Source organism: Eptatretus burgeri, chromosome 3 (assembly GCF_056783735.1).
Source record: "Eptatretus burgeri isolate ZD-2024b chromosome 3, Ebu_testis_v1, whole genome shotgun sequence".
In the NCBI taxonomy this organism is placed as follows: Eukaryota; Metazoa; Chordata; class Myxini; order Myxiniformes; family Myxinidae; genus Eptatretus; species Eptatretus burgeri.
In genome coordinates this window covers 85596197-85623421 of record NC_140963.1, presented here as the reverse complement: position 1 = coordinate 85623421, position 27225 = coordinate 85596197, and the positions used below count along the sequence as shown (strand labels likewise).

General features: G+C 43.2%; 2 protein-coding genes across 6 annotated transcripts in view; one reads left to right on the top strand and one right to left on the bottom strand.

The window, feature by feature from the left end:
- Position 1: 1 nt before the first annotated feature.
- Positions 2 to 15887, bottom strand: YAE1 (YAE1 maturation factor of ABCE1). The gene is made up of 3 exons (XM_085874320.1): positions 15678 to 15887; positions 9157 to 9278; positions 2 to 1523 (listed from the first exon to the last, which is right to left on the bottom strand). Exons 1-3 carry the CDS (start codon positions 15756 to 15758, stop codon positions 1148 to 1150), a joined length of 579 nt encoding a protein of 192 aa, XP_085730446.1. The 5' UTR covers positions 15759 to 15887; the 3' UTR covers positions 2 to 1147.
- A 657-nt stretch (positions 15888 to 16544) lies between these two features.
- The window catches only part of LOC147030358 (kelch domain-containing protein 3-like), a 63874-nt gene continuing 53193 nt past the window's right edge, over positions 16545 to 27225 (top strand). For 2 of the 5 annotated variants that reach the window (XR_015056322.1, XM_085874318.1), the window contains exons 1-3: positions 16545 to 16844; positions 19822 to 19895; positions 26157 to 26236. Coding sequence is in view for 4 of the 5 variants with exons in the window: in XM_085874318.1 (XP_085730444.1) it covers positions 16615 to 16844; positions 19822 to 19895; positions 26157 to 26236 (384 nt within the window). In the remaining variant the exon portion in view is untranslated. The remainder of the gene's footprint in view (positions 16845 to 19821; positions 19896 to 26156; positions 26237 to 27225) is intronic. The other 3 variants (XM_085874317.1, XM_085874314.1, XM_085874315.1) reach the window with 3 other exon arrangements.

The window sequence follows — 27225 nt, the reverse complement described above, 5'->3', positions numbered from 1 at the left end:
GTACATGATAAACCACATTTCTCTTCTGATGTTAGAAATGTGAATTCTTAAATTTTATTGGTTACACAGTCTGAACATAAATGTTCATTTGGCCCTTCTGCTCTCATCACATTCACTACCCACAATTTCACAAATCTCAGCACTTGTCTATGGATACCATGCATTGATAAAATGGAAAGGTGATTTTGACAAAATCCTACAACTACCTGGACTTAAAAGTTAAATCTATGTAGTACCCCAATGCATTGCAACATTGATCGAGACACAGGTCTGCCTTTTTAAGGGAATGATGGATGATTCCACTATGGACAAAGATGAGAATTTTAAGGCTGTAAATTAGTGAGATGGCCAACAAAAAGACCACTTCACCCACTCCATTCTTTGCTTTCTCCATGTATTTGGAGAGCCTATAAGATTTCTACCTCCCTTTGTGTGCAGGTAGATTGTCATTGCTATTTCTTTACGTACCGTTGTGAAAGAGGACTGGCAGCATAACCGAGAGGTAGGCAGACCTGCCTTTTGAGGTCTTTGTCTATACCCTGGGCCGAATCTCGACTCAGCTATAAACTGTCTTCCTAGTGTTTTGCAGGCAGGGTGAGCCAAATTACATGGAATCTATTCGGAGGATGTTAAGCCGGAACATCTGCCTGCCATCAGCTGGAACACGTGCCTGCCAGCACTGATCATAGGTCGACGTTAAAGATTCTACGGTGTCCTTTGAGAAGAGTAGGCAAGTTTTTTCTGGTACACTGGACAAATTACAAATTCCTGCACCTTCAGTTGAATGTCTGGCCTAGTCAGCTGGTTTGTGAAAGATTGGGTCAAAAACATTGCCTATATGCCCCCCCTCCCCCCAAGAAGGTGGGACAAATTAGGACTGTTAAAGTAGTAGAAGAACCTCACTTCTGTGGAAGAATTGCAACCTCACCATAATCTGGAAGAATTGCAAGTACCTTTTTATCCCATTGTTTCACAAGTTTGCTTGGCATGCATAGAAAAGGATGTCTGATGTTAAACGGATGAAAAAAGGGAAAAAAGGTCACTGTGGAAGATCCTGCTCGGACTGCAAACAGAACTGCAGCGATGGTGTAATTATCACACTCGAAAGGTCTTCGCCACACCACACAGTTTCTTCCAGAAAGAGATCCTAGGTTCCCGAATGTGGCGATGAGAAGTTTTCTTCCGGTAGCAATTGTTCAACCACATCTGGTGCAAGGCCGAAGCAGTGCATCAGCTTTTTAGTTTCTCTCTGCAAATCACACAGTTGACTTGTTAGATATTCAACGTCCCTCTGTTCAGAATGGCGTCGCGTTCCGAGTTTTGGCTCTGCTTGGCTGGTATTGCCGATATCCATTGCTTCGAGAAACTCTCCCAGCTCTGCTGGGTGTATAGGTTGCGTGTCAGGTGTAAGGAGGTGTGCTTGAAATGATGCAGACAGCTTTATAGCTGTGGCGTGTAGATGACGCACATTGACGGCAAGAGCCGGACAGACTTCTCCCTGCTCCGTCCACGCCAACAATGCTCTGAAAATGCATGTTATGGAGGTTATAGCTGGGAATTTAAAAGCAATTCTTTGGAGAGTCGAGCATTTTAACAGATGTCCGATATCTGTTTGTATCTTGCGACATTTCACGATTAATTAACATTTTTAACCACTAATAATTACCAGCATGTAGATTACACATTACTTGCAGAATCAATATGCGTTTCACCACCAAATCATGGCCTCTTGTTGCATTTAAGGCCAATGTGTCAATTTGTGTTATCCATGTGAAGGTACAATGATATCTCCAAACATCCTTTTATTCATGCGAAGGTACTTTTGATTAACCTTCGAATGTCCAGACTATTCACATTGAAGTACATGTATATCTTCTGTGATTGTGATTCAAGTAAATGTATGTCGGCCCTAACAAGCCATCCGGTACAGAACGTCACGCCATACTGCACGGGAATTAGAATGTCAGGAGGAACCAAATTAAATGGAAACCACGTGTCACACCCCACGTAATTAAGCTTGCGAAGATAACCGAGCAAGTTAATGGGCAATCTTCTAAACCATTAATAGGATGGCCGAGCGGTACGCACACTCGCCTCTAAGCTGTCCAGCTTGGGTTTCCATCCCGGCCCAGGTATAAACTGTCATCCCGGTGTTTCACAAGCAAACTAATTCGTCAATGTGTGTGGTGTTTATCAGATGGACGTTAAACCGGGAGTCCCGTTTGCCGGCATTAGTTGGTTGGTGGATGTTAAAGATCCCATGGTGTCCTTCGCAAAGAGTAGGCAAGCTATCGCCAGCCCCATGGCGAAATTCCAAATTTCTGCCCGAACCACCAGAGGGAATTGCATCAGCAGCACAGCCACATCCGTACCAATGATGCTACCTCACAGCCTTGTGCTGCATACAAAATAATAATAAGAATCCATTAATCACCCTGATTGTTAATGCAATGATAACATGATCTGGAATTTGAAATGCCCGCCTTGCAAAATCACAAACTGATATTAAGTTTTGAATCACTTCACCCCAAATGTGGAAAAATAGGAGTCTGACAAAGCAACAATTAAAATGCATAAATACATATTTGTTCACAGGAAAGGCAAACAGGAATGTTTTTTTTTTAATACAAGATCGTGGCTCGTGGAAGGCAACAAAATGGAAAGGAGGAAACACCAACAACAGAGTCGTGGAAAGAGAGAGTGAGATCAATGGGAGAGGGATACATAGGGGAGTCGGGAGAACAAGCTGTACACAAGCTGAATGAAACACAGCAAGAAGAGAAAGGGGAAAGTTGTGATAAAACAGAAAAGGAGAAAATCAACCAACAAGAGGTGAAGGAGAAGGAGGGGGTAGGGTGAAATAATCACAATAACCTGGAAAAAGGGAGTACTTCAGAATGGGGTGATTTTTGGCAGAAGAAATTGTCAATGAGTGGGGGATGACGAGGTAGTGGTGACCATCTGTCTTGAAGACCAGGAGAGAAGAATGGAACTGCACAGACTGTGGAAGTTGGTTCCACAGGTGAGAGAATTAGATGAACAAATGAGTGGAGGTGAGTAGTGAGACTGGATTTTGGGAGTTTAACAAGAGGAGGTGTCCTGGCAGACTGTGTGTGCCCTGCTGAAACCTGACTTTTCTGCCAAGTTTCAATTTTTTCCATGGAGCGGTTTCAGAGGTACAAAGTTTTTCCTTCTTTCTGACATGGCTGCTACATGTGATCTATGACATTATTATTAAACATTTTACATCAGCAGTTGCACCTCTGGTGAAACTTTCATGTCAATTGGATAAGCGGTTGCAGACAAAACAGAGAAAATTAGCACAGATTGTCGTACGTACAGACAACCCGAAAACATGCCTGCGGTGACCGTCAGGCGTTTTTATTTTTTATTTTCTTAATACTTCCACTTATTGTGGTGGCATGATTTCATGCTTTCAACTGGCTATGATCAATGGTGTATTGCCACTGGTACTGAGTATGGGGGCACCACTGATGCAATGCCCCTATTACCAGCCGACCTCGGAATCCCACCTGGTGTTAATTCAGCGGCTGACAGGGCTTGGACTCGGGACCCTAAGATCCTAAGCCCACCAGCCTAACCACTAAAACAACACCAGGCTATAAAAATAACTAACAACTAGAGGGGGAGCACTCGGGAGAGTGCAAAACCTCCGCCGCCAATACTATTGGGTCACTCAAGTGAACCTTATATCTTATTCATTAAATATGATGCCAACAGTGCTGATTGAGTTATAGTTCTTTTCTCCAACAATTTTTTTTTTAAGGGGGGGAGGGGACCAAGTCCAAAATCTAATGGCATATTCCTTGGACCACACCGAACCCCCCCCCCCCCACCTAGTTTCGTCGAAATCCGTCGAGGAGTTTTTTCCACAATACTGTTCACAAACAAACAAACAAACAAACAAACAAGCAGTCATAGACTGGAACTGACGAAATCGTCAACTTGACCTCTGACCTTGACGAATAAAAGCTGTCTCTCGAGAAGGAAGCGACGCAAACCAGAAGTTTCTACGATGATTCTGTACCAAATCATCAAAATTCGAATGTTTGACCTCACTGTGACCTTGACCTTTAACCGATTTTGACCAAAATCTAATCAGCGCAAGCCACCACCCTCCTGAATCACGTGGTGTAATTTGACATTGGCAGCTTCTTCCGTTGTCGAGTTATCGTGCCGACAAACAAACAAACAAACAAGCAGTCATAGACTGGTACTTACGAAATCGTCAACTTGACATCTGACCTTGTCTAATAAAAGCTGTCTCGAGAGAAGGTAGCGACGCAAACCAGAAGTTTCTACGATGATTCTGTATCAAACCATCAAAAATCGTAACGTCGACCGAAGCAAAAATCTCCATTTCTCCACGCAATTATACCTTAACGTAACTCAACGACGCGTCTGCTCGAGCGCACTGCATCATGGGATGACCCGTGACGCGTTGAGTGAAATATTTTTTATACAATCTTAAAACGTCTCAAACATCCGATTTTTACCAGAATTTCGACAACCGAGTTTTAAGCGTCCGAAGCGATCGCAAAAACCGAAGACAAAATTAAAATCTAAGTTAAAACTAACTCGTAACGTCGAGCGAAGCAAAAATCTCTTTCTCCACGCATTTATTTAATATTATTTTATCAGTCACAAAACCGTAATATTCGGCCATCCACCCACAATCTTTACATAATCCGACGGCTTAGCGAGTCAGGCATGCGACGATAACCTTTATTGGGATTAAAAATGATTTTAAACACCATCTTTATCGAAAAAACCGTCAGCGCGCAGACGCAAAACCTTAACGTAACTCAACGACACGTCTGCTCGAGCGCACTGCATCATGGGCCGACCCATGACGCGTCGAGTGAAATATTTCTTATACAATCTTGAAACGTCTCCAAAACATCCGATTTTTACCAGAATTTCGACAACCGAGTTTTAAGCATCCAAAGCGATCGCAAAAACCGAAGACAGAAATAAAATCGAAGTTAAAACGAACTCGTAACGTCGGGCGAAGCAAAAATACTCCATATCTCCACGTGAATTTATGGAATTATGTTTGCCTAACTGTGATCTTGACCTTTGACCGATTTTGACCAAAATCTAATCAGCGCTCGCCATCACCCTCCTGAATCACGTGGTGTAATTTGACATTGGTAGCTTCTTCCGTTCTCGAGTTATCATGCCTACAAACAAACAAACAAACAAACAAACAAACAAACAAACAAACAGAAACGGAAGTCATCAATATACTTACGAAATCTTTGGATTTCGAAAGTAACAAACAAGCAGTCATAACTGGTACTTACGAAATCGTCAACTTGACCTCTGACCTTGTCTAATAAAAGCTGTCTCTCGAGAAGGTAGCGACGCAAACCAGAAGTTTCTACGATGATTCTCTACCAAACCATCAAAAAATCGAATGTTTTGGATGTTTGACCTCACTGTGACCTTGACCTTTGCCCGATTTTGACCAAAATCCAATCAGCGCGAGCCACCACCCTCCTGAATCATGTGGTGTAATTTGACATTGGAAGCTTCTTCCGTTTGAGTTATTTTTTGGATGTTTGACCTCACTGTGACCTTGACCTTTGACCGATTTTGACCAAAATCTAATCAGCACTAGCCATCACCCTCCTGAATCACGTGGTATAATTTGACATTGGAAGCTTCTTCCGTTCTCGAGTTATCGTGCCTACAAACAAACAAACAAACAAACAAACATACAAACAGAAACGGAAGTCATCAATATACTTACGAAATCTTTAGATTTCTTAAGTAACAAACAAACAAGCAGTCATAGACTGGCACTTACGAAATCGTCAACTTGACCTCTGACCTTGTCTAATAAAAGATGTCTCTTGAGAAGGTAGCGACACAAACCAGAAGTTTCTACGATGATTTTCTGTACCAAACCATCAAAAATCGAATGTTTTGGATGTTTGACCTCACTGTGACCTTGACCTTTGACCGATTTTGACCAAAATCTAATCTGCGCCAGTCATCACCGTCCTGAATCACGTGGTGTAATTTGACATTGGTAGCTTCTTCCGTTCTCGAGTTTTGGATGTTTGACCTCACTGTGCCCTTGACCTTTGACCGATTTTGACCAAAATCTAATCAGCACTAGCCATCACCCTCCTGAATCACGTGGTGTAATTTGACATTGGTAGCTTCTTCCGTTCGAGTTATCGTGCCGACAAACAAACAGAAACGGAAGGCATCAATATACTTATGAAATCTTTAGACTTCATAAGTAACAAGCAGTCATAGACTGGTACTTACGAAATTGTCAACTTGACCTGTGACCTTATCGAATAAAAGCTGAATCTCGAGAAGGTAGCGACGCAATCCAGAAGTTTCTACGATGATTCTGTACCCAACCATCAAAAATCGAATGTTTTGGATGTTTGACCTCACTGTGACTTTGACCGATTTTGACCAAAATCTAATCAGCACTAGCCATCACCCTCCTGAATCACGTGGTGTAATTTGACATTGGTGGCTTCTTCCGTTCTCGAGTTATCGTGCCTACAAACAAACAAACAAACAAACAAACATACAAACAGAAACGGAAGTCATCAATATACTTACGAAATCTTTAGATTTCTTAAGTAACAAACAAACAAGCAGTCATAGACTGGCACTTATGAAATAGTCAACTTGACCTCTGACCTTGTTTAATAAAAGCTGTCTCTTGAGAAGGTAGCGACACAAACCAGAAGTTTCTACGATGATTTTCTGTACCAAACCATCAAAAATCGAATGTTTTGGATGTTTGACCTCACTGTGACCTTGATCTTTGACCGATTTTGACCAAAATCTAATCAGCGCTAGCCATCACCCTCCTGAATCACCTGGTGTAATTCGACATTGGTAGCTTCTTCCGTTCTCGAGTTATCGTGTTTTGGATGTTTGACCTCACTGTGACCTTGATCTTTGACCGATTTTGACCAAAATCTAATCAGCACTAGCCATCACCCTCCTGAATCACGTGGTGTAATTTGACATTGGTGGCTTCTTCCGTTCGAGTTATCGTGCCGACAAACGAACAAACAAACAAACAAACAAACAAACAAACAAACAAACAAACAAACAAACAGAAACGGAAGGCATCAATATACTTACGAAATCTTTAGATTTCGTAAGTAACAAGCAGTCATAGACTGGTACTTACGAAATCATCAACTTGACCTCTGACCTTGTCTCATAAAAGCTGTCTCTCGAGAAGGTAGCGACGCAAACCAGAAGTTTCTACGATGATTCTGTATCAAACCATCAAAAATCGTAACGTCGACCGAAGCAAAAATCTCTATTTCTCCACGCAATTATATTATACCTTAACGTAACTCAACGACGCGTCTGCTCGAGCGCAATGCATCATGGGACGACCCGTGACGAGTCGAGTGAAATATTTTTTATACAATCTTAAAACGTGTCCAAAACTTCCGATTTTCCCAGAATTTCGACAACCGAGTTTTAAGCGTCCGAAGCGATCGCAAAAACCGAAGACAAAATTAAAATCGAAGTTAAAACGAACTCGTAACGTCGAGCGAAGCAAAAATCTCCATTTCTCCACGCAATTATAACTTAACGTAACTCAACGATGCGTCTGCTCGAGTGCACTGCATCATGGGACGACCCGTGACGCGTCGAGCGAAATATTTTTTATACAATCTTAAAACGTCTCCAAAACATCCGATTTTTACCAGAATTTCGAGAACCGAGTTTTAAGCGTCCTAAGCAATCGCAAAAACCGAAGACAAAATTAAAATCGAAGTTAAAACGAACTCGTAACATCGAGCGAAGCAAAAATACTCCATTTCTCCACATGAATTTACGGAATTATGTTTGACCTCACCGTGACCTTGACCTTTGACCGATTTTGACCAAAATCTAATCAGCACTAGCCATCACCCTCCTGAATCACGTGATGTAATTTGACATTGGTAGCTTCTTCCGTTCGAGTTATCGTGCCTACAAACAAACAAACAAGCAGTCATGGACTGGTACTTACGAAATCGTCAACTTGACCTCTGACCTTGTCAAATTAAAGCTGTCTCGAGAGAAGGCAGAGAAGCAAACCAGAAGTTTCGACGATGATTCTGTCCCAAACCAACAAAAATCGAATGTTTTGGATGTTTGACCTCACTATGACCTTGACCTTTGACCGATTTTGACTAAAATCTAATCAGCGCGAGCCACCACCCTCCTGAATCATGTGGTGTAATTTGACATTGGTAGCTTCTTCCGTTCTCGAGTTATCATTTTTTGGATGTTTGACCTCACTGTGACCTTGACCTTTGACCAAAATCTAATCAGCGCTAGCCATCACCCTCCTGAATCACGTGATGTAATTTGACATTGGTAGCTTCTTCCGTTCGAGTTATTTGTACCAAACCATCAAAAATCAAATATTTGACCTCACTGTGACATTGACCTTTGACCGATTTTGACCAAAATCTAATCAGCACTAGCCATCACCCTCCTGAATCATGTGGTGTAATTTGACATTGGTAGCTTCTTCGGTTCTCGAGTTATCCTGCCTACAAACAAACAAACAAACAAACAGAAACGGAAGGCATCAATATACTTACAAAACCTTTAGAGTTGGACAGACACAGGGGTGAAAACATAACCTCTGTCCACCTTAGGTGGCAGAGGTAATTAAAGTGGACATCATGGTCATTGTTTTGAATTTGGGAATGTATTGATGCTGCCCAACTTCAATGCACATCTTTACCTCTCTTTACCTCTAATTTCTGAGAAATCTTTAGATTTCGTAAGTAACAAACAAACAGAAACGGAAGTCATCAATATACTTACGAAATCTAAAGATTTCGTAAGTAACAAACAAACAAACAGAAACGGAAGTCATCAATATACTTACGAAATCTTTAGATTTCGTAAGTAACAAACAGAAAGGGGTGAAAACAGTAACCTCCGATCTTCGATGGCGGAGGTTAACTCGTAACTCCTCCCCACATCCCTTAAGCTAATTGTTTTCCAGTGCATTTGTATCTTTTAATGTGCATGCTATTCATAAAAATATTTGCTGTTTAATGGAGTGTTCTATTAGTTATTAAAGGAAAGTTTTTGGGTGATTTTGTTTGGTTTCCCTTCAAGTTGATTCCTTACCCCAGCACACCTTCCAGCCGCTTCGCACCGACTGCTGTGGCCGCTCCTTGAGCGAACCCAATGTTGAACCCGCGTTGTAGTGCCCACTCTCGGCCAGCATGTGCTCCGTCTCGATACCCTTCCTTCACACACACACACACACACACACCTCTAAATAATGCAAACCTCTTATAATATTCCTTGTAAGCACAACAGGACCCAAATATACACCATAGAGAACGTGACTGAAGTCAGGGACCTCAGAGTCAAACCCCCCACCCCCAAACGACAACAAATTGTACTTCCACAGGCACGTATCCATGGCAGTGGACCGAGGAAACCAAACTCGAGGCCTGATCAGGAGAGCAATCACCCATATCGTTGCATTTGTAGCTTAGACTTACAAAAAATCAGATCTCTTCCACAGGCATACAATACACAGGCTCAACTTCATACACCATCGTCTTTACCTCCGCCACTTAAGGTGGGCGGAGGTTATGTTTTCACACCTCTTTCTTCGTCTGTATGCGAGTCGGATATCTCAAAACATTATGGACGGATTAAGATGAAACTTGGTGGACAGGTTGGGAGTGTGACAAGGACGAATCGATTCAATTTTGGTGATGATCCGGATACAAGAATTTTTTTAAAGTGATTAGTCACCAGTGAGAGATAGGACCAAAAACGATTACATCACATAATATCTCAAAAAGTTATGCATGGATGATGACAAAACTTGGTATACGAGTTGGGTCGGTGACAAGAATAAGCCGATTAGATTTTTGTTGCGGTCTGGATGCAGATCCGGCCTTTCAGTGGGACACAAAACGTAAACTGTTCAGCAAGGTGGAGGTATGCACTACCGAGTGCTGTTATAGTTCTCCTTTGCTTCTTTTCTCCTGAATCCATATCCAATCGTCGAACGCCCTCTTGTGCCCAAAGCGAGATTAGCATCTATCGAGTCGATATACGAACTGGACACAACAAACATGAATGAGAAAATCCTCATCCCCATGTTTAAGACCTTGGTTCGTCCTCTCTTGGAACTTGGTAAAATCGAGAATCGAAGAGACACCATGGATCAGCCTTCAAAATAAAATAAAAATTCCCCAAGGCACTTTATGGGGAGGGGGGGGGGGAAATGCCGAGGTTAATTTTACCGACAGCTATTTTGTTATTTTTGGGGACCGTTTATGTTTCGGGGGCTTCTTTTTCATATTCATGAACTCTGTTCGGTGCGAAACATAACATAAAAAAAAAAACATAACAATCCATATTGGCTTTGTCCATAAACTGTGAATAGTTTTTACGTGATTTGGATATGCAGTTGCAGTGTTCAAGTCTACAATTCCATTGAAATAAAATAACAGTTTTAAAGACTCTAGACAAAACAAAAAATAAAAACAGGTGTGACGGTAACTATGTGATGCCGATGGATCAAACGGAACAGTCCAGAGCTAACCCTCTGCCAACCCTTCTCAGAGAAACTGACGACTTTACAATTATCTTTGAGAAAAAAGATGCACAAAACAAACATCTTTTGGATGAAGTTAGCTCTGCCACTGCATCACGAAGCACCGCCATTTTGTTTGAATCTCACTGTTACTCCTGCAAATTTGATTGGTTGAGACGGTGTAAAATTTTTCCCAAGTAATGCTGAACTGAAGGTTTTTGGAAGTGCAAGCAAGTCAATTTGTATTCCACAGTGTTCAAATAGATAATTCCATTGAAATAAAATGAGTTTTAAAGGCTGTAGGAATGAATGAATAAATAAACCATAGAATTGGAAGTTTACCACCGCTGATGCACCTATTTTACAACTTCTTCTCTAACACGTTAAATCAGTTCTTCGTGCCTGCTTCAGTAAGTTTCTTGTTTGGAATGATTTAAAAAAAATTTTTGACCGATTGAAATGATTGCTTTGCCGTGAATGCACATGCGTGCTTGGGATGAGATTCCGAATTGCTAAATTTAGACCAAAGTACTGCTAAACTGCAGGTTCTAATTCTCGTGTCAACTATAACGGCACTCGGTAGAGCATATACCTCCGCCATGCTGAAATGTTACGCTTTGTATCCCACCGATAGGCTGGACCCACATCCAGACCTTAACCTATAATCAAATCGATTTATCATCACCTAACAAACCCATCCACCTAGTTTTGTCATAATCCATCTCCAACTACATCGTTTTTGGCCCCATCACTCAATGGTGAAGAATCACTTTAAAATATTCTGGTGTCCGGATCTTCACCAAAATCTAATTGATGAATCCTCATCACACACCAAACCCATCCACCAGATTTCGTTCAATTCCATCCGTAACTATTTGAGATATTGTGCTCAAAGAAAAAGACAGACACAGGGGTGAAAACATAACCTCTGTCCACCTTAGGTGGCAGAGGTAATTAAAGTGGACATCATGGTCATTGTTTTGAATTTGGGAATGTATTGATGCTGCCCAACTTCAATACACATCTTTACCTCTCTTTACCTCTAATTTCTGATGAGTTTTGAATTTTAAGTAAAATTGCAAATTTGCCAATTAACATGACACGAGGTGATCAAGGGGAAACATATGACCTCTATTTTGATACCAGTTTTGTAATTGGATCATAAAATTTTAGCAAGATATGCTCAATTTACGACTGGGTGCTCAGGTTCCATTTTCCATTGGTGGTCATGGAAACGGCTAAATTTGACAAAGTATCAATGATTCGTTTTCTGGGAGAATTTGTTTTTTCATTCAGTAGATCCTAATGAACAATTTGGTACCGATGAAAAAGTGTGTGTGTGTGTGTGTGTGTGTGTGTGTGTGTGTGTGTGTGTGTGTGTGTGTGTGTGTGTGTGTGTGTGTGTGTGTGTGTGTGTGTGTGTGTGTGTGTGTGTGTGTGTGTGTGTGTGTGTGTGTGTGTGTGTGTGTTTTTCACTGCCCTGCCCCACAGCCTCCTTTCTAATGTCTGAAGTCCCGTCTCCTTCAGTTTGAAAACATTTGAAGTTTCAAAATGCAAAACCTTCCTCCTGACGCCGTTCTTCCATCCATAGATTAAGACCAAATAATAATAATAGAAAAATACCAGTTGTCTGTGATTGTTTTTTTTTTTAAAGGAAGGACGAAGCCCCTTTTATTTTATTTTTTTTCCAAAATGGTCGCCGGCTTTTAGAACTTAACAAATATGACGCGGGTCATATACCCGGCACGTCATGTACACACTCGAAAGGCCTATTAAAAATATAATCCATAGTTTTAAAATCAATACCAAGAGGTGTGTGTGTGTGTGTGTGTGTGTGTGTGTGTGTGTGTGTGTGTGTGTGTGTGTGTGTGTGTGTGTGTGTGTGTGTGTGTGTGTGTGTGTGTCCTCCAAAACTCCAAAACCATGAAACTTTGCATGCATACTAATGGAACTCCAAGAGTGAAAAATGAGTGTTTGTGTTAATGTAAAACACCCCTTTTGAAGATAATTAACGGCCTTATTTAATTATATCCTTTATCCGGCACATCCTCAGACACCTCACTTTAATGGGGTCTTTAGGCACATCCTGGGTTACCGCACTGGGGTATTAATTCACCATTTTGTTTGGCTTGCTCAACAATACCTTGAGTTGGACCAGACTGCATTGGTCTCCCCCCCCCCCACTTTCCTCACTCGTATCACTGAATGCCTCATCTACATACGGGCAAAAAATAATAATAATAATAATAATAATAATAATAATAATTAAAAAAAAAAAAAAAAAAAAAAAAAAATCGCTGGATACAACGTTTTTCAAGCTATAGTTTTCAAATTAGGAGTTGGAATGATTTCATGCATATAATACATGAGCAGAATACCTGCCATGCAGGTGATCTTGGTCCAAGCATGCAACACGTTCTTCTGGCATATATCTTTATTTGGGCGGTGTATAGGCAACTGTATACGTAAAAAAAAAAAAATCCCCGGGTTATGTGCATTAAAGGTCCCATGACACTCAAAAGTTTCTGGTTATTTATATATTAATTTGACCTTCCCAGTGAAGAAATCACCCATGTTTGTTTTTTTTAAATCAACAATGGGATAATTAGACCAATATTTTGAACATTTGTAGTGCTTTTCACAACTTGCTATGCCCCGCCCCTCAAAAAAGTTGAGTTCAGCAAACCGCAGGTCACGTGACCGTTGACATCATCTCCAGAACGCGACTCGCACAGAGTGGATTGATTAGACGTTGCGCACTGTATAAAGTACATACAAATGAATTGTGCACATTTGTTTGCTATCTCACTGATCGTCTTAATTCCTGTGAGTGTTTTGCGGAAAATAAATTCTGCTTCTGAGCCGTGTATGCACAACAATCACGAGGCAATTATTTATCCCTTTACTACCTTGTCGTAGTCGTGTACAAATCCAATACATGAATGCACAATAAAGGGCTATACCATGTCCACAAAATATAAAATGTGACTGTTGAACCTTTCCATTAAAAAAGAAACTTACAGGGACATACAAGTAAAATACCAAAGATTAATATTTCATCATTTCAAGGCACAAGGAGATAATTTTAAAATCAAACAATGAAAAACCTGCACCCACATTTTGCAGCTTATTGAATTGTTCGTTGAAACCAGCCTGCTGGGATAGGTACGATTCCACAGACATGCAAGCCAGGTATGGCTGCACTCGACATACATGGGTTTATTCTAAAGTGAAGGTCCTGCTTCCATTGGCTTGCTGTTCATTAACATTTAGCCAAAATGCTGTAATAAATGAACAGGGAAAAATATGTTGGTACAACTATGAAAGACAAATTTATCTGTCCTATTACACGGTCTCATAGCCTCGGGACTCTTACGTATTGACTTGTACGTTGTGTGCATGCTAATACAAGTTACTTGTCAACTTTAGAGTCGAGACTTGTCCGATAAATCTGATGTGCTGTAGCTTTCTTTTATTATTCTCTTTTCTTCATTGTTTTCTACTGGTGCTACCTGACGAAAGTGGGAATAAAATAAATAAAAATGCAACAGAACATCAGATTTATCGGACTACTTGAGACAATTATGTCACAAGGTGTGTTCTGCACACAAGTTTTCATCATATCCAGACAGCGAGATTGCTTCGTTTGATGCATGGAGAGATACGGCCGATGACATGTGCCGGCCTTGCTTGCGATTCATTTGTCGTGGAGCAACATGTCCGCTGCGCTGCTCTGATCACGTCACCTCACTTAAATATTTCAGATATCGAGCAGTATGCAAGTTGAATTTACATTATTGAATTATGAATAGGATTTAGTCTAACCAGTTGTTATTGCCAAGTCTTCCTTCGATGTCCTCTCGATCATCATGAACTCCGGGAATTTCATCGCCAGTTTCCTCTGCTTGTCTTGTTTGGGCTCGAACTGGTAAGGCCGTATTCCATTTCCAGCTGCCTGAACTTCACCTCCCGCGACTACGTTATCCAACAATTCTCCATCTGATTCAGACCAAAATCCTTCATTTCTCTCACACTCACTGTCGCAACCAGACAAATGAAAGTCAATGTCATCCATTATTCAAAACCAAATGTTTGATTTTTTTTAAAGCAGAAATGAACGAAGCGTTTGAGTCGACCAATCGAATGTGGAAACACACAGGAAGACAATACAATCACGTAGACCACCAACCCGAGTAATTTACGTGCAGCCTTTGTTGTTCTGGAGATGACGTCATGTGGGTAACGCGTCGTTCAGTAGATTTCGGCAGAATTTTTAGGGGCGTTCCCCAAGAGGTTTGATTTTTTAAATTTGACATTTTACAGAACGAGTATTGTGAAAAACATTGTCAGATCAGAAATTATGATGAAAAACTCCTATAGGATATATATATATATATATATATATATATATATATATATATATATATATATATATATATATATATATATATAACACTGCAAAACAGGAACACCCCAGCCGCCCTCCCCCAACCACCCCAGCCGCCCTCCCCCAACCACCCCAGCCGCCCTCCCCAACCACCCTCCCCCAGCCACCCCAGCCGCCCTCCCCAACCACCCCAGCCGCCCTCCCCCAACCACCCTCCCCAGCCACCCCAGCCGCCCTCCCCAGCCACCCCAGCCGCCCTCCCCCAACCACCCCAGCCGCCCTCCCCAACCACCCACCCCTGCCGCCCTCCCCCAACCACCCACCCCTGCCGCCCTCCCCAACCACCCACCCCTGCCGCCCTCCCCAACCACCCACCCCTGCCGCCCTCCCCAACCACCCACCCCTGCCGCCCTCCCCAACCACCCACCCCTGCCGCCCTCCCCCACCAACCACCCTCCCCCTCCCCCACCAACCACCCTCCCCCTCCCCCACCAACCACCCTCCCCCAACCACCCCTGCCAGTCCTGCGGACACCTACGAACCGCAATGTTCGCTCCGACCAAACCAGACGTTCAAACGGAACTGCAGCGCCTCCTCCCGGCCGGCCCGTCTCAAAAACATAAACACAGTCACATAGTGTACGAGAAGGGGTTAAAGAGCCGCGTTAGCTTGGGGAATGGACGCCATTTACAGGGAGATTACCTCAACACGCCGGGACATGATTCTCCGCCACTCGACGCGCTCAAGGACGAGCTCGTCCGCGGCTTCGTCGAACGGCCACATGGCCAGAGATTGAGTGGATCGCAGAACCAAACTGGAGATCACACGAGGTTGGAAAATACTCCACGTGATCTTGTTGAGGCGAAAACGATGTACAGTAATCCACAGTTTAAAGGGGGGGGGGTAAATTAAAGGGGTAAATCAGGGCTTCCCCTCTTCAGTTCACCTCATTGTAATGTAATATTGTAATTATGTACCAATTATCCCGTTATATTTTCTGTGAAATTAAAATACATCGCACGAATTTAAATTACATCATCGTACACCAGCGTGACGACGCCACCCGATACACCGCTTCATTTGCACATGCTAACCAAGCTCGTTAACTAAGATATAAAAGGGAGATTAACAGGTCGAAATAATGAAAGGGTATAGGCCAAGCTTATGCAGTTTGTAGTAGAGAAAGCTGAGCAAGAGGAGTATGATAAAGAGATGAAAAGAAAATACAGTGTGAGGTGGGTGTGAAGAACAAAATAACGAAACATATGGGCGGGATCCTAAAAAATGGGCGGGACTCTAAAATGGGCGGGACTCTAAAAATGGGCGGGATCCTAAAAAAGGGGCGGGACTCTAAAAATGGGCGGGACTCTAAAAATGGGCGGGATGCTAAAAAATGGGCGGGACTCTAAAAATGGGCGGGACTCCAAAAGTGGGCGGGACTCTAAAATGGGCGGGACTCTAAAAATGGGCGGGACTCCAAAAGTGGGCGGGACTCTAAAAATGGGCGGGACTCTAAAATGGGCGGGACTCTAAAAATGGGCGGGACTCTAAAAGTGGGCGGGATCCTAAAAGTGGGCGGGACGCTAAACGTGGGCGGGTTTGGAAAGGCCAGAGTTGAGATGGAAGATCGTCGGTTGAGATGACTCAAGTAAGCGAAAGGCAAAAGGCGCGAAACAGACGTTGCGATGGAGTCGGGGACGTTCGGGTGGCGTTGTCTGTCTGTGGACGAGTCGCGCACGCCCGTCCGTGCGGCTGCCTCCCCTGTCCAGCGCTCGAGGCACGCGTGCTGCGTGCAACGCGGAGAGCTGTTTATCCACGGAGGGACCGCCGGCTCACGGACCCTGCAGGACCTCTGGCGGTACAGACCAGGTTTGTCCGGCAGTGAGAGTCGCGCGTCACGGGATCTCTGGAAACCATCACCAAGACAACCGGCGTTAAGATTTTCACGTCGGGAAAAGTTGTTTAGCCGGAGGGTCGTTATAAACATGGGAACGGTCTTCCCCGCAGTGTTGGGGTCGTGTGGATGCCGGAGGGTCGTTATAAACATGGGAACGGTCTTCCCCGGAGTGTTGGGGTCGTGTGGATGCCGGAGGGTCGTTATAAACATGGGAACGGTCTTCCCCGGAGTGTTGGGGTCATGTGGATGCCGGAGGGTCGTTATAAACATGGGAACGGTCTTCCCCGGAGTGTTGGGGTCGTGTGGATGCTGTTTGTTGAAGTTTTCAAACGGGGTCGAGCCAAGCTTTGGTTGGGTGAGCACTCTAAACTAGCACCGAGCACCGATTTAACCAAGTGCCATACATCGTGTAGACCAGAAGCTCCTCTACACCACTGCCTTCAATTCCACTGACCTGATGATGATTATGATGATGATGATGAAACAAACCCTGAAAATGATCCAAGACAGTGACGGCTCAAGACCCCTGGGGGCAATGCCCTTCAGTAGCCCTCTTCCTTTGCTACAGACAACAGTCCCCTACTACACCTTCGTGTATCCCACCCGAAATGTGGTGTCACCATTAATTGATAGACGTTTATAAATGTAATCAGACAATGATCCGGATCAAAATGAGCAATATTCTCATGATTTCAGCTGCAGAAAACCAAGCTCCCGACGGTGCCCCCTTATCCTGGCAGTGATCCCAGTGAAAGGGGAAATTGAGACGGCATGTCGCACTTCACAAACATATTGTACGTTCATCGGCGAGTCTCAATGGGGATGGAAAAAAATGAAGTGACCCAACCGGACCTCTGACCCTACCGGACCTCTGACCCTACCGGACCCCTGATCAGGGTTGTCCGGCAGCGAAAGCAAAAAATGACATTGGCTCACGAGTCACGAGATCATGGTAAACGATTGACAAGAAAATTGGCTTCAAGATTTGACGTGGGGAAAACTTTCTTCATTCCACCCCCTCCCATTTCCTCTACTCCCCTCTGCGAGTGATCCAAGCAGTGTTGTTCAAGGCTCATGGAAAGACCAAGAGGTTTGAAGGAAGTTATCCACTCCACATCAGATTGCTTACTAATATCCTGGTATGTGCACATGGACCGAGTCACATTTACCCACTTTTCCAGTTTTACCGGCATGCTACAGCAGCAAATGGCTTCGGCAATGGAATGCAATTATCCTCGTACATACAGTGGAACAACGGAGGAACTTCATGATTAATTTGCCTTACCAGCGAAAAAAAACCCCATCCTGACGGACAGGTTAATTCCCCCAATTCCATGATGTCAGACCTACTCTGTAAAATTGCGCTTAAACTTAGTTCTCGACTCCGGATGGGGGTAAAGTGTTCACACCCAGTGTGACCACTCCTTGGCTTTTTTTTCACAAGATCTTGGCTATCCGTTGTTTACCTTGGCGTCTTGGTTTTCTATAGGTTTTCTATTATCATCGCTTTTCCGAAACCTTGTGAATTCTTGGCTTTTTTCATTGGCTCACCTTGGCATTTATGAAAATGAGGAGTGGTCACACTGTTCACACCCATTGCTAGAGGTCACAGGTCGGGCCACGTATCGGGCAGGAATAAAATTGTGAATTGACGTGTGATGCGTACGCTTTATGGAGATACGTATTCAATTTGTATATTGCAGATTAGCTCGGTTATATGACTATTGCGGCTTCCATGAGGAAGTGCTCCGAGATTTCCAAGCGTCTATTACTTAAAGGAGAAGTGCGCCTGTGCATGTCTATCACGTTTAATTCGAAAACATTCCTGCTGTCGAGTTGGAAAGCCAATAATGGAGATATTTATTTGGAAAACTAATAATTGATTGACTTGGAACAAAAACTCGGGTCCGTTTAATCATAAGAATTCCTGTTTTTAAAAGCCCTCCTTTCCATCAGGGAAGAGGAAGAAGCAGAACCTGGAGCTTTAATGCAGCGGTTCCAACGGTGCAAGAGCAGGAACCCTCAACAATAAAGTTTGACGGACAGACAAGATCGCAAAATGATATATAGTAATATCTGACGAGATATAAAAATTATATAATAGTACAGTACACAGAATGAGCACACAAACAACCACAGCAGCATCAACGACTACATGTTATAAAAGATCCTTTTTTTTTTTTCATCTTTCACTTCATTTTACATACTTGTTGAGACTCGCAGATAAACATACAATGTGCTTCTAAAGTACAACATGCAGTCGTTTGATTAAACCCCTCAGCGAAGCAACTGGTAGGCACTAGTTATGCACAGAGAGGCCCAACATGACATGAATTTCATCGATAAAATTGGGGACGTCCCCCCGCCATGAACCCCCACACCCTGGGCTTTGATGTAACACTTAAACCTTATCATGCGCCTCCCGAGTTCAACCACCAATTTTCAACATTCTGTCCAGCGGTTCAGGAGTGAATAGAAGTCAAATACAAACAAAGTAGAAGGGCACTCGGTAGAGCGCATACCTCCGCTCCATAATGCCTGATCCACGATGACATATCTGGCCCAGTACCTTTTTGAGATATCATGCTATATATCGGTTTAGCCCTATCTCTCAATGGTGAAGAATCACTTAAAAAAATTATGAGATCCGGATCTTCACCAAATTCTAATCGGTTCGTCCTTGTCACACACCGAACCTGTCCTCCAAATTTCATCCGGATCCGTCAACAACTTTTTGAGATATCCTGAACACAGACAAACAAACAAACAGACAGGGGTGAAGACTTGGTAGATCGCATTCCTCTGCCAGATTGAACAGTTCACATTTTGTATTCCACTGATTGCTGGATCTGCATCTGGATCTAAACCAAAATCTGATTGACTTGGAACAAAAACTCATGTCCGTTTAATCTTAAGAATTCCTGTTTTAAAAGCCCTCCTTTCCGTCAGGGAAGAGGAAAGAAGCAGAACCTGGAGCTTTAATGCGACGGACACAGAAGATCGCAAGATCAGCTCATCTGATGGTGATCGAACAATCGGATCGCTAATCAGCTTGTTCTTATTTTGTTTTTTTATACACTAAGTTTTGTCATCATCCATCCACAAGTTTTTCTCATGTTGTTATTTTTTTCCACATCATCCATGTCATAGTTTTCAAATATCATGCTTTATATTGTTTTTGGCCCTTTGTCTCATTAGTGAAGAATCACTTGGAAGATAAAAAAATTTCTCCCATCTGGATCGTCACCAAAATCGAATCGATCCGTCCTTGTCACACATCCAACCTGCTCAAGTTTCATCCGAATCCGTCCGTAACCTTTTAAGATATCCCGGTCACAAATAGGAGTGAAAACATAACCTCCTTCCACCTTCGGTGGTGGAGGTAACAACACCACTTATAAACTTTTTAAAAACCCTCTGAATTAGAGTACAGAAAACACATTAGGAGCAAATTAAAGTGACATGAATAACATGGTATTCATCAACCCTACTATATGAAATACAAGCAAATACCACCTGGTAATACTAAAGGGGGGAGGGAGGAAAAAAGGGAGAGAGGGGTGGGGGAGAGAGAGCAGGGAGGGGAAAGGAGAAAGGAGGGAGGGGGAGCGAGGAGGAGTGGGGGAAGGGAAGACGGTGTGAGGTGAGAGGAAGGGAAGGCTGATATGTGGTGGAGCGTTTATTCCGATTCATACCGTCTCATCAAAATGATTCTGCATAGAATAACAGTGAAGATGGAAACAAAATAATGTCTGAAGACAAAATAATTTTCAACCTGTCATACTATTAACACGGCCCGGAGAAAAACTCCCGTCCAGACACGAATACCGCCCGGGCGCGTCCGGAGACGAACACCGCCCGGGCGCGTCCTGAGACGCACACCGCCCTGGCGCAACTACCGTCCGGGTATGTCGAGAGAGAGAGAGAGAGAGAGAGAGAGAGAGAGAGAGAGAGAGAGAGAGAGAGAGAGAGAGAGAGAGAGAGAGAGAGAGAGAGAGAGAGAGAGAGAGAGAGAGAGAGAGAGAGGAGATGCGGGAGGAGATGCGGGAGGAGATGCGGGAGGAGATGCGGGAGGAGATGCGGGAGGAGATGCGGGAGGAGATGCGGGAGGAGATGCGGGAGGAGGGGAGTTTGCAGAAACAATATGTTGTTCATAATGGACACACACACACACACACACACACACACACACACACACACACACACACACACACACACACACACACACACACACACACACACACACACACACACACACACACACACACACACAATCTGAATTTTTTTGGGAATCGGCAGGTTGGAGTCAGTTTGATTACCAACTCCAGTACGTACTGTAAACAACCCAAAAACCTTGAGCAGCTTTCACCGAAAAGCAACGTTCGATTTATGTGGACGTTTCAGCGATACGTTCACAAACACTATTCTTTGCAATCGACAATGGGCGCTTGGCAAGTGGCTTAAGCACTCATGCAAGCACTTCAATTAAATGGTTCATTTGGAATGGTTGGCCAGGCTGTCGCTGCATACCAGAAAGGATACCTTGAACTTTAAAGCCTGTCTTCACCACGCACGCAGCAGTGAATGAAATACAATGAATTCATTCACAGAATGACTTCATCCATAAAAGAGTTTCAGCTTAATGCAGAACAATCCTGGAGACATTGCAAAATTCAATCACCCGTGAAATAAACCTTGCAGAAAATCCGCCATTTTACCTGCTTGGATGTGCATGCATCACGTGGTACATCGGTTCGGCTATTGTTTGTTCGTCCGTTCCGAAGGAAGCGACTGATAAAATGGGGGTCCATGTCCGTCGATCCGTCTGTCCACAATCAATCTTTCGATCATTATTCTGCAACCTGTGGTCAGAATGACTTGAAACTCGGAGGGATGATACTTGGGGAGATGCCGGAGAACCTCCCACAATAAATTTCAGATTTGTCTCCAATCGATGGATCTTCAAAGTCCTAAAACTCGTAGACTATTCATAGATTTTGCTTCTGGTTTGGTATAATGGTTCTATGGAACAATGTCTACGGCTTGTCTGAGCGATTTTTTTTTTTTCCGAATATTTGTCCAGGAGGAAAGATAATGAGTCTTAATGAGTATGAAGTTCATTAGGGCCAATTAATCTTCAAAGTCATAAAACTCCAAGAGTATTTGTAGTTTTTGCTATTTGTATGGTATAACGCTTCTATGGAACAATGTCTACACCTTACCGCAGCGTTTTTTTTCGGAATTTTTGCCCAAGAAGAAAGATAATGAGTCGTAATGAGTATGAAGTTCATTAGGGCCGGAATAAAAACAATGACTGTTAATGAATATATCCAATATCGATGAAGTCGGAACTGACCAGGGCCCACGGGTCGTATTTTTACCAGATTTGGTTCGATTTCCTGAAGAGCACTTCGCGAAACCTCCGAAAACATAGACGCAGATCTGGCAGACGCGATGGATAGCAGTCCCTCTGGGGGACAGGGCACGGGGTCTCGCAGTGAATGCATTCAATCATATTGCTCAATGAAGCTGGTTAATTTTGTTTCGTTCCTAAATGTTTTTGTTCACTCAATATAATTCTCCAAACAGGAGAAAAAGATAAGTTTAATGATTTGGAAATTACACATTTTCTTGTGTATGTATGGAGGAGGGTTTGCATTTAAGAAATAAGCAGTCTTATAATTATCAAATTTCACAACAGATTTTGACACTTATTTAGTCCAGACAATATCCGATCCTCAAAACCGAAATAAAATTTTGATGATACTTAAATTCGTCCGTGAGATTAGATCGTGGAAAATCGAATCATATTGTTGCGGGCTGGGCGTCGGGTGCGAAGACCATGAGGGGGGGGGGGGGAAGCTATCGCGGCTCCCACCAGATTTCCCGGAATTGTAGGCCGTCGCACACGGATAATTCCGTGATGCGCCGGGTCGCTAACTGACCGTGGACGCCAATAACTCAACCGCATGACCGAGGGTCCTGCTGTCTTTGGGTTAACTGGGTTACCTAATTAATCACGTGATATAATTACCGGAGGACACGCCCTCAGTACGCCTTGTCCGAACTGGATCACTTTACCGGATCGGATGCAGCTGAGCAACACTGCCAAGGACGTACCAGCTAAAGGAACGGATCGTTGGGAATAAAGCCCCAGCTAAGCTAGGATTCCGACCATGCCAGATCAATGAAAGAAAAGACAAAAACGAGCTGGGAACATTTCTAATAATAATTTATTTACAATGGGGCGAGGAAAGGTTGTTGGCACATTTAATAGTTTTATTGGGGTGTGTAATGCAGGGATATAAAGAACAGCGAGAGGTGCGGCAATATTACAAGCAACTTAGGAAAGCAGACACAAAGCAGACTTAACGCAAAATAATAATCTTCTGCAATCTTAACTTGCGGGGACAGGTGCCAGGACAACACACACACACACACACACACACACACACACACACACGCATGCACACACACGCACACACACACACACACACACACACACACACACACACACACACACACACACACACACACACACACACACACACACACACACACACACACCCCGATGAAGAGAAGTTATTGAAGCAAGAAGGGAGAGGAGTTGAGGCTATGGTCTCTCGGTCCTGTTGTGGAATTTATAACCGACTATTAGTTAGTTAATAAATACTATTACTCAATTTCGCAATACACAAGTAATCCCACTGAAAACAAGGAAAGTACATTTGATCAATGAACATTTATTACGCGATACCACGGAGTCCAAAACACTGAGATTACATGGTAACATCCACATTGATTTGCACTAAACTAAGCTTACATTTTCGGATAGATATATATGCCTTGGTAGGAGTGGAGGGGCCTGGGAGAACAAAGAGAGGGAGAGAAAAGTTTGGTCATGATGACCTACAGCTGGCCTTGGTGAGACTGGTTTCACACGAAAAAGGCATTTTACTGGTCAAAAGGTTGTTAAACAAGATACTACAAGCAGACAGGAAGGGAGTGGAGGAGAGGTGTGAGATAAAACATTAGGTTACAGGTCCCAGTAAATACACTTGGTTTAAGGCAATGTGATTATTTACTTTTCAATACAAGGAAATGAATAACTGAACATAAGGAATTTATTATATTAAGAGCAGTGAGTACATCAGTAAAATGAAACAGTGAGTACATTAAAAAGAAGACATTTGTTTAAAAAGGAACATTTCCCCATCAGTACCTTGTACAATTGATTGCCCAAAAGTACCACCAATACGTTTGGGGGGCTGCTCCGTGGTGCGATACCTCCCTGACAGCTGGTGCGTCGTCTCTCGCTTCATAGGGCTTCGTGCAGCTTGCATTGAGACATGACCGTCGGCGTGAAGGAGGGACTTGGGTTGGGAGGGCGGAGTCCGGGCAATGATGAAGTACGGCGCGAGTGGGAGATGAAGGGAAGAGAGAGAACGAACGGCCCCGCTGGGTGGGGGGGCCACCTCGAAGCGATGTGTCGTCACCTGAATCGGGTGCTCTGGCTCCGGCCCCCCCTGCAGCCCGGCCACGATGGCCGGAAGCGGTAACATTCCACTTCCAGCAATATGGCCCCCAAGCCGTGAACATGTCTCGCTCCGACCTCACGGGATGATATGAATCGCCCACACCGAACTCCGCATCATGAATTGCCTTGCAAGAACCCCCGGGCCGTGACCTGACGACCGGCCGAGGGTCGTTTCGGTCCCTCATGTCATGTCGGTGTAAGCAAACCTAGCTACGAGATCCCCACAACACACGTCCCATTTGACCCACGAGACAAAAGAGAAGGGACTATCTAAACGTATATTAATGGAATAACTGTCTTGGGACCACTATGTATTGGATGCCATTGCCTTGGAGGCATGCGGTTCTTAGAACCACAACAATATAATACATTAAATTGCTCCAAGCTCCTAATTTGAAAGGTTTTCGTACTTACAAAAGTGATGTACACAACGATTCATAGCTATTGTGAACAGGCATTCAATAATAGGAGTGAGGAAAGTGAAAACAACAACTTTATCGTTAAGAAATCGTTGCCGGCTGTTCCAAGTCAAGGCATGATTGAGCAGGCCAGAAAACATGGTGGCTTCAGGCCCAGTGAGGTAACCCAGGAAACTCCTTAAGACCCAGAGAGTGAAGTGGCCAGGGATCGCCTGATGAAGGATATAATTATATACGGCCGTTCGTTTTCTTCAAAAGTGGTGTTTTAATTAACCCAAACACTCAATTTTCACTCTTGCACTTCCTTGGAGTTTTCGTAGTGTGCATGCAAAGTTTCAGGCTGATAGGTTTCATGGTTTTGGAGTTACGGAGGACTCTGACGTGTGTGTGTGTGTGTGTGTGTGTGTGTGTGTGTGTGTGTGTGTGTGTGTGTGTGTGTGTGTGTGTGTGTGTGTGTGTGTGTGTGTGTGTGTGTGTGTGTGTGTGTGTGTGTGTGCGCGTGTGCGTAATAAATAAATAAAAAACAGGGTTGGGTCGACCACCAAATTTTGAATACGCGTTGGTAGTACCCAGAGTCAGGCCATACGCACAAATGATGACTTATGACTTTTGCCTGTACACATGCCACAGTGCAAGTGGTTTCCTGACCTCTGGTGCAGACAAGAAGGATTATTAACTAAATTATATTTACTCACTCCCTCCCCCCACTAGAATCCGTATCCTCACCAAAATCGAATCAATTCATCCTCGTCACACACACAAACTGTCCACTAAGTTTCATTTGAATCCATACAACGTCAGGGCCTGACGTCCGACTGGAGGTGACTTGGCCAAGTATTTGTAACTTGATCAGGATACCGGCGGTCACCCACCAACTCGTTGCAAAGTACACTTTAGGATCTTTCATATCCACTAAATAATGCTCGCAGACAGGGCTCCCAGCTCAACATTCACCCTCGGGTCTTGCCACTGTGATGCAACGCCTGGTCTGCAAATCACCAGACAGCTTATAGTCTGATTGAGAATTAAACACAGACAGCTTAAAGGTAAGTGCATCATTTCTGCAGCACCCTGTCAGGCATTCATCAGCTTTGGACACTTTCAGCCGAGCTTGTGACTCGTATCCTGTTGTGCTTTTTCTGTAACACATTTTGACATGTCACTTCCGTTCCTGTGTTGGGAGGTACAAGCTCTGCCACGATAATTACACATTTTCATAAATGGTGTGTTGTCTTTGTATATGGTCATGCTGTGCTGTATAGTGGATACAATTGTGACATCATTTAGCTGATTTCATGAAGAAGCATTTATCTCGTGATTATTTGCAGCGATGAATGAATGGGAACGGCTCAAAGGTTGTGGCACCCCTGCACCAACACTACAGGACCACACCATGGTCGCTTCACAGGTATCACAACACAGAGATCCCAGGTGATCTCAAGAATTATGGTTAATAAGATAAGGTAACTCAAGGTGTGCATTGGGTACATTTAGGGTAGTGTAAGTTCCTCAAACACAGTTTATACTTCACTAACACCCTCTAATCTCAATCTCTTTGAGACTTCTTAACCAACCCATTGAGGATTCCCTTATACATTGCCTGTCAAAATAATTTGAAGATTCCATAACGTTTAAAAGAAATTATCCTTTTTACCTGTGAGTAAATTGCAAGGGTATCAATATGTGTACCGTCCCTAGGATTGGCATTAAACTGGACGTCCCATCTGTTAGCTCTGGTTGGTGGAGGATAATGATCCCATGGTGTCTTTTTTTTAAACTTTATTTTTTATAAATATTATTCTATTTTACATTAATGTGTTGGCGAGTTATCGATGGCACTCTGAAAAAAAATGACTTTCTTGCAGGGAGTGCGGGTAGCAAGTGGTCTGGTCTTCTTGGAGGGTCATTGACACCAAGTTACACTGCTTGCTATCTCAGTGTGGTTGTTTTCATTCACAATAAGTGTGCCTGCCCATCACTTTCCTGACGGGTTTAACTAAAAGTCAACAGGTTGTACTTTACAATCATATTGTGTGTCTGTCTGTGAATCTCAATGAGGAAAGGAGGGCTTTTAAAACAGCAATTTCCATGATTATATGGACACGTTTTTGTTCAGAGTTGATCAATTATTCGCTTTCCGACAAATAAATCGATTATTAGCTTTCTAACCAAATAAATCGATTATTAGCTTTCTAACTAAATAAATTAATTATTAGCTTTCCAACCAAATAAATCGATTATGAGCTTTCTAACCACATAAATTGATTATTTGCTTTCCAACCAAATAAATTGATTATTTGCTTTCTCACCAAATAAATCGATTATTAGCTTTCTAACGAAATAAATTAATTATTAGCTTTCTAACCAATGAAATTGATTATTAGCTTTCCAACTAAA